General features: G+C 35.5%; 1 protein-coding gene across 2 annotated transcripts; it reads left to right on the top strand.

Moving 5' to 3' along the window:
• Positions 1-272: 272 nt before the first annotated feature.
• On the top strand, positions 273-6,951 carry LOC145576597 (large ribosomal subunit protein uL10c-like). Of its 2 annotated transcripts, XM_081634326.1 has the most exons (5): positions 273-412; positions 1,925-2,059; positions 2,247-2,322; positions 3,427-4,160; positions 6,579-6,951. In XM_081634326.1, the coding sequence occupies exons 2-4, from the start codon at positions 2,018-2,020 to the stop codon at positions 4,140-4,142; spliced, it is 834 nt and encodes a 277-aa protein (XP_081490452.1). In that variant the 5' UTR covers positions 273-412; positions 1,925-2,017; the 3' UTR covers positions 4,143-4,160; positions 6,579-6,951. The 2 variants fall into 2 exon arrangements, with proteins under 2 accessions (XP_081490452.1, XP_081490451.1); XM_081634325.1 differs by lacking the exon at positions 2,247-2,322 and having other exon boundaries at positions 274-412.
• The last annotated feature ends 1,350 nt before the right edge of the window (positions 6,952-8,301 follow it).

Raw genomic sequence — 8,301 nt, 5'->3', positions numbered from 1 at the left:
GTCAATTTTAATGGGGGTTGCTTGGTTAGTGTTAGTTATATGGTTACTTGATTAGTGTTAAAGGGGTTACTTTGTTATACAGGGATTACTCGGTCAATGTTATAGGGATTACTTTATTTTTTTTACAAGCGCCCACACAGTGTTGCCACTGTACACAAGACGAGCTGATTTAAAATTAATTGAAAGTATTTTTTTTTTTTTTTTTTGAAAGTTGAGTAAATGACCAATGTTGAAATTAACAAAACCATTTTTTAAAAAAAAAATAAAAAACCAAGCAAGGTGAAAACGAGCTAAAGCAACTGAGCTTTTAACCCTAATCATCGTCTCTCTCAATTCGACGAAGAAGAACAAAGGGGAAAAATGGGGACAATGGGAAGAGCAGTGTACAAAGTAGGATTCTTCCGAGAACAATGTAATTTCTCTCCCTTCTCGTTAATTTTCTGGATTCAAAACTTTATTGTGTTTCAATTGTTGATTTCATGTATTAGTCTATTACAGTGGGACATTGCCGATTTGCCCTTTTGTTTTCGGCTAAGATTAATGTGTTTGAATTACGATATTTTTTCTCCAATTTTTGTTGTTTGGAAATGGGAAAAGAGATTGTTTGATTTCTGCTTTTGAAGTTTAAATTCAATGGAACATATTCTGTGATCAACCTAAAATGTATTACTACTGTATTATTGGTTACTGATTTGGGCTATCCAAGAGCATTCCGCTTAAGGCAGACGGATTTTGGGTTCTATGATTAGTGGTTTGAATCTCTTGGGTTCTTTGTAAAGTTTACGGGGGTGATTTTTACTAATCCTACATTAAAATCTAGTAATTTTCTTAGTTTGGTGAAATTGAATTGGTTACCTGCATTGAGATGCTTTGTATTGGTATTTAGATATCATGAGAAGCCTGTTTGAACCCATGCTCAAATATTGGTTGGCAATTGGTTAAGGTGGTGTATTTCACTATATATGAACATCAAACTACAGAAATTACTAATTATGCATTTAAAAAAATAGAATATCCTGCAAATTAAGTATAACAAAGACATTTTACATTTCTCTAGTTATTGCAAGTTGTTTTATAATGTCCTATCAACAATTGATCTACTGAGTATATGAATTCTGAAGATATGATACATTTATTGCAAGTTGTTTTTATTTCGTCAACACATTTAGTGACGAACTTGGAATCATTCTGCCTCTGCCCTAAAGGGTAAAAAAATATAGAGGGGGAGGGGGGAGAGAAAATATTATGTCTTGTTAATGGAGCATTATGTAGTCAATGAAAATAATGCCCTAAAGTGAAAGGATTCAGGATTAAAGATTAATTGTAAGAACAGAGGCAATCAATTTCATTTCCCCAATGTATTTTATAGCCTCTTATGTTTAGGACTATAAATTTCTGTTTTCTTTGAAGCTGGAAATTTGACACAAGGAACAGAAGGTTTTAATGTGGATTTGAAGCAGGTGGTGACATTTTTGAAAATTTGTCCTGAATATTCTTTATTTACCGATGTCCCAAAAAAGGAAGGCTAGCAAATAGCAATTGCCCTAGTGACAGGGATCAAATTGGGATTTCTCTTTAGCTAACTGGGAATAGAAAGTCCACTGAAATTTTTGTATTGGCACATGAAAATCAGGAAGTGGTGCGTTGGTGATTGCTTCCATCTTCCCCTTAGTTCCAGGGTTTTAACTCTCTCTCTCTCATTTTTGTTTTTAAAAAACTTTCTTAGGGAATATTGCTCAAGGTTATCAATTTATCACACCTTTTAGTCATTGTTGTTATGTCTTTTGGGTTCTCAATCAGCTTATACTGTACACATTGACGTATATGATTGAACTTTGCTGCACTGTTCTTGTGAAATATCTTTTAACTGCTATTGCAATAACATTGCTAACTTTTTTCTTTATTTGACTTTGCCTTGTTTCAGTGTCACGGCATCGAACGTTAATGAATGTAGTTGACAAGAAGCCTTTTGTGAACAAGGAAGCATTTGTTGCACCAAGCGCATCAATCATTGGAGATGTTCAGGTTGGACATCGTTCCTCAAATTGGTATGGGCGAGGTAATGCATTTCCATCATGTTTGACCTGTTCATAATTGGCTCAGTTTTGCATGTGCACCCTAGGGTAAGATGCCTTGTATGCGGCAATGATGCCTGTTAAGCTACATTGCTAGACTTAGTGGATAGAAAAAGACTTAGTTCAGTGAAAATTGTTTTCTGAGCTTTCTAGAGATGTTTGACTGCGCAGATATCATCAAGATTGCATGGCTGTGTCAGAGGTTTTGTCTTCGCAATGCATCTTGTCTTGGAAAGTCAGGAAAAAGGTCCTGATTTATTTAATATGACAAAACTGAATTGCTTTAGCTTTTTATTGGTCTATGAACTAGCTATAAGATGAGCTTACACTGCTGATGGACGATATGAAGGTTGAGTTATGAGAGTCTCTGTTTCACTTGCAACTTGATAATCTTACTATTTAACTCAAATAGTGAGGTATATATCAGTTTCGGATTTTATACTGTGCTATTGGTTTATTGTATAATCTATTTTTAAGATAGTTTAAAATTAGGTTGATTGTGTTACAAAAGCTGTCATGGGCAATCATGTTGGCCTGCAGGATTAAGGGTGTCAAGAGAGGAAATAACTTAGTTCAAATAAGAGGTTTTCAGAGAAATGGGGCATGCCAAGGATTTGGTTATACTGTATTTTAGGATGGTAATTACTCCATCAATGGGCTTTGGCTACGTTTAAAGAGACAAGATTGCGTTGCCCGTCCTAGCGATGTTGCAAATTCTTGATGTTTCTATAATTGTGCCTTTCTACAAAATAAAAGTGATTTTAGTACAAGCATTAAAGTACAAGATGTGACCCCATCTCTAAATAATTGGAATGTTGCCCTTTGGAACAAATAACATGGAAGAGGGGAGAGAGAGATTTTAGGATGAGGAGAGTGATAGAAAGGAGTAGAGGACCCATGTTCCGATCAAGGTAATTTTGATTTATATGATACAACCTGAAGAGGAATGTTTTTCACTGATTCAACGTCCAAGTGTTCAAAGTCCTTCAAACATGTATACCTTAATTTTTTCTTGTAAGCTCAACCATGAGAAGGAACTGTTTAGGGGTGGCATCAGAGATGAAGAATTGAATAGCTACCCACTTGACTTGATTAATATCCCAGCTTCATGTCCCTATCTCCCCTAGAAAGTTGATTTTCCATTTATTTTCCCTGAGTCCTATCTCTAATGAGCCTCATTGCCATGTTAAAACAATCCCTCTATATATAATGCTTCCTGTCATCTCTTTCATGTCTAACCAAAAATGTTTCATCATATGAGGAACCATGTACACACCAAAATTATAAATATCCAGTAATGTCTGCTGGTTTCTTTTACTGGCAACACTTACACAGCTTCAATTTTGTGCAGGTGATGTGAACTACATTAGTATTGGGTCTGGGTCCATGGGAGCCACTATCTCCACCACCATTACCCAACCCTCCCACCAAACCCTAACCCATTTACATCACCACCAACTCCGCTACTTCGCAAAGTGGGTCCCATACAAACCCCTCCCAAAACCTAAACTCCACCAAAAACTTCGAGCAATCAAAACTCTAAAAACCCACCTCAAAGATTCTTACTTTGTCTCCCCTTTCCCTTGCCATGGCTTCTCTGCCAACAAATTCAAACCCCTTAAAACTCCTCTTTCGTCTGACCCTTCTGCTGCTAAGCTTGTTTTTGTCAAGAATTCTCTTGTTTCAAAGGCTTTTTCTGGGACCCAATTTGAGGCTTTGGGGAGTTGTATGAAGGGGATGAATTCTCTGCTCTTTGTTAAAAAGGAAGATGCTGTGGGTCCCGTTTTAGGGGGTGTGAAATCTGCTGCTAAAGAAGGAAAAATGGAGTTTAATGATTTTCCTGGGGCTGTTGTTGGTGGTCAGCTTTATGGGCATTTGGATTTGGAGGTTTTTCAAAGTACCCCTTCAAAGATGGAGGCTAATGGGATGGTTCTCGGATCGCTTTTCGGACCGTCTTCGACTTTGATGGCGGTCTTGGAAGGGTTTTGTGATGAGGATTCTGGTAATGTGGATGCGCCTGAGGTCCTAGCCGAGGCTAAGGATGTGAGTGAGAGCCCTGCTCAATGATGTAAAGTGTCAATTGAGGTATAATTCCTGTTATAGTGATCTTTTTGTTATAATTTAGTGTATTTTGATAACTGTTGAGATTAGCAATGAACATAGAGTTATCTTTTGATATTATGAAATTTTGATAGGGATCAAGAGGATAGGATGTATTGTATTATGAGTGGTTATGTGAATTAATGAATACCAAACAATGTTGATGGTTAATTATAGGGACAAATTACAATTATCGGGGATTTTGATTTATCATACAAGTAAGATTGTGATTGATTATATGAATGTAGAAAGGGAGCATGTATTGTGGCTATTGTCTAACCAATGCAAAGTGCTGAGCTCTTGGCATTAGTCTTAATACTAATCTTTGTATCTTTGGACATGTTATCGCTGCCAGAACCTATATTGTTATTTTATTTAACCCACTACTTTGGAGTTGATCGATGATCAAAGGATGAGATCAGCATGACCTTCAGCATGCAACCTGTAACTATAAGTAGCTAGTAGTTGAGGATCAGAAATTGGTTTCGTATTGTCTGTAGAAGGATAGACTCTTGTTAATTCATAAAAAAGTTGGATCAAACAATGTACATAATATAGGCAGATTCCGTCCTGCATTGTGTTGTCTAAGCAATGCAAAGTGCTGAGCTCTTGGCATTAGTCTTATTACCAATCTTTGTATCTTTGGAAATGTTGCTGCCCATAACCTATATCATTAGTTTATTTAGTTTATTTAACCCACTACTTTGGAGTTGATTGATGATCAAAGGATGATATCAGCATGCCCTTCAGCATGTAACCTGCAACTATGTGTAGCTAGTAGTTAAGGATCAGAAATTGGTTTCGTATTGTCTGTAGAAGGATAGACTCTTGTTAATTTGTAGCAAAGTTGGATCAAACAATGAACATCATATAGGCAGATTTCGTCCTGAATTGTGATGTTGACTCTCCATTGCCTAGCAATTTGAATTTAATTTGCTCTACCCTGAGTTATGGCTTTTGACTTTAAGTGCTGTCTAAACTTCTAGTTTACACCTGTGTAAGATGCCTCACCTTATGGATTGACAGGTTATTTCATGTGTTTTCTAATTTTTGGTGTGGAATTTGTCTCCTTAAGTTCTGTCCTGCCAATTATGTTTCTTAGTATTATGATTGGATGATTTTTATATAAATTTATTCCTCTCTTAGATATAATTACTAGTAGAAGTTGCAAGACTTGCAACTCTTGATGAACTTGTTGGAATGCCAGGAACTTGAAATGCCTCGTATAGCTTAGTTATTTCTCCATGATTTTTCTCTCTTAGACACTAGCACATCCTTTCTGTTTGTGCTTTCAGTTGTGCACTGATGTAACCAAGTATTTCTATTTCAGCAATCAATTTCTGAGCTCCTGAAGTAAATAACATTTATTTTGTGGAATTTTGTAGCTTGATCTTGATTTTTGAATATGTTTGTTGTCCCATCTGACAATAATGAATGGTTTGACTATAACTACCTCAATTTGTATAGCCTAATTTAGTTGCATAATGCAGTAGGATATCTTTTCTGAAGTAGACTTAGGGAAGAGCTAGGGAGATGTCTAGTGTGCCTTGTACAAATCTTAGTAGCTGTTGGAGTAAACTACATTGCTTGAGCTATACTTCACTGGATAGTGAATTTGTGAGCAAGCTCAATGTGACAATGACTCTTTTATTTGCTGCGTAAGGTCTGGATTTGTTCTGAGATTGCTGGTGCACCTAATCCTTTGAAAATTTCCTTCTTCCTATGATCTTATTGGCCAAATTTGATGGCTGTGTGTATGTTCCAACTTGTATTATTCAATTTAGTTAACAATGCAACTAATCTAATGAATATCCAATCGATTTTACTGAGAAGCTGCATTAGATAAAAGCATAAAAGTTTGGGTTGGAATCAATCAGTTAACGATTTAACTTTGTAACGTCTTCCATTTTTTCTTCAGTTGAACTCAAGACCCATTGCCTTCAACAGAGATCCTTCATTCCAATTTGTGCCCCATCTTATGTTTTGTTTCTATGATTGTGCCGGACCATTTGAATTCACCAATAACAATAATTAGTATTGACTAGCATGATTCCTGGAGAAGTTTCATTACTCTGAGTTTTAACTGTTGATTTAAATTTGTATGATGTTGTGTTACATCATGCCAATTTTGGGTTTAATCTTCATCACAACTTCGTTTATTTTTTTTTCTATCTCTTGTTACTTTTATAATATGGAGTTTAAACTGTCTTGCTAAGATTACCTTTTTCTTTTGTATTCTCTTAGAATTTTAGACGCAACTGAATAATTTATTGTCGGCCATGAACTTTTGTGGTAGTTTACATATTTATGTGTGTGCTTTCTCGCATCTAGACATGGAAAAGGTTGATGGCACCATATACTCTTGCATTATATATGATTTTGGAGAATCTTGTGCATGATCAGGTGATGAAGAAAAAGCTTCGGCGAAGACCGACGAGGGTCTATATTCAGCAGCACTGCAAATCAGTGATCCAAAGTCCAAACCACTGGATAGACAACCTGTCTGAGAAAAGAGAAAAGTAGCTGAAGTTTTATCATTTTTTAGGTTTTGATTATTCTTTTCTGATACATGTGGGGTTGATATAAGATTAGTTGCCTCAACTACGGAGATTTTTGTAAATTTTTTTCTCAAAATTATATCAGATGAATTGATGGCAATTCAGGCCTCTCATACTTTGTATTGCAGTTAGCTTTGAGGGTTCACATTTTTTGGTTTCGCCCTATGTTGTGTGAGTGTCTGTTGCTTAATCGAACTTCATCAGGATGAAAGTTTTAGTTTGGGACATTACTTGTTAATATGAAAAATCAACCTTTGGTTCTCAAAAGAATACATATTCTGTGTTAAAACCAGCAGCAAAGTACAATAGATATTAGACATGTAGAAACGGACAACTACTACAAGTCTACACTATAGTCAATCTAACATTTATGGAGACATCAATGGGAATGGCTTCAAAAACATACACACAAACATCAAGTAAAGCACAAGAGGAGGAGCAACTGGAAAAGTGTCCAAATGAAGCGAGAAATAAACCAAAAGGCCGATTAATCTTAAGTAACACTCAAACATGCAAACTAAACACTATTGACCAAAAACTCAACGAAATAAGCTAAAAATGACCAAAAACTAAGGAAGAAAACTACTTTTTGCTCATCCTCGAGCGAAACAAAAACAAACTCAAGGGAAAATAATGAACTTATTCAAACAAAGAAAATAGAAGGGATAGGAATATAAACTAACTCAATTTCGTAGGAATCACAGATGCATTTAGCATATGTATCAAGCCATTTGAATCTCAAAGGTGCCAATGAGAACAAGTGTTGCCCCAGTAACGATTTCCAAAGAGTTTAACTTCTTGCAACAAAAACCAACGCGAAGCATAGAAAGATTTAAGTAAAAGAAATAAAACAATTGTTATTGGTTACACTTTGTTGAGGCAAATATTGTTCTTTGCCAACAAGTCAACCCTATATTTTTCTAGAGTATTAAGGGGTTGCCCCTCTTGTTACTGGTTTCAAAGGATTAATAACCTCGCTACTGTAACAAAACAAACTGTAAAGAAGTTTTCCTGAGGAAATTAAACAAGTTAGATTGCTTAAAGAAACGAATAGATAAACATATGACAAGATCTTTAAATGCTTTTCATTAATTGAAGTCGGGTCTACAATTGTACAAGTTGAGAAGGACAGGTTACTTCCATGTTTATAGAATTGGAAAGGTCGATCGATCTTTAATACATGCTAAAGAACAAAACTATCGCTTGACTACTAAGCCAAGGGAAAACTAAGCAAGCTATGAAGAAAGCTTACAAAAAATGAAATGCTTGTTGCTGATTAATTTGTTGATGCATTCTTTCGGTTTCTACACTTCGATTTATAGGCTACCTTAAAATAGTTTTTTGGTGACTCCAATAATTGTTGTGCGGTTATTCTTCTTGGCGTTAACTCAGTTTTTAAAATCAAAGTCAAGAAAAGTCAAAGTCCATTTTCCTCGGTCAATAAGTCAAAGTCAAGCAAAGTAAAAAATTTAAATTTTGGGTGTCATAGATTAGAACGAACAAGCACCAATGAATACCAAATTAAAATTTCTAAATAATAAAGGTTAGCACGCTCAAATATGTCTAAG

The sequence above is a fragment of the Chenopodium album genome, chromosome 13, assembly GCF_948465745.1.
Source record: "Chenopodium album chromosome 13, dcCheAlbu1.1, whole genome shotgun sequence".
NCBI lineage: Eukaryota > Viridiplantae > Streptophyta > Magnoliopsida > Caryophyllales > Amaranthaceae > Chenopodium > Chenopodium album.
This window is presented reverse-complemented; position numbering and strand designations above follow the sequence as displayed.

Bases quoted from the DNA above. Each gene is read 5' to 3' on its own strand.
- LOC145576597 (XM_081634325.1), top strand. From the start codon at position 361: ATGGGGACAATGGGAAGAGCAGTGTACAAAGTAGGATTCTTCCGAGAA. The intron at 413-1,924 runs GTAATTTCTCTC...GCCTTGTTTCAG, and splicing joins AGGATTCTTCCGAGAACAAT to TGTCACGGCATCGAACGTTA. The intron at 2,060-3,426 runs GTAATGCATTTC...AATTTTGTGCAG, and splicing joins CTCAAATTGGTATGGGCGAG to GTGATGTGAACTACATTAGT.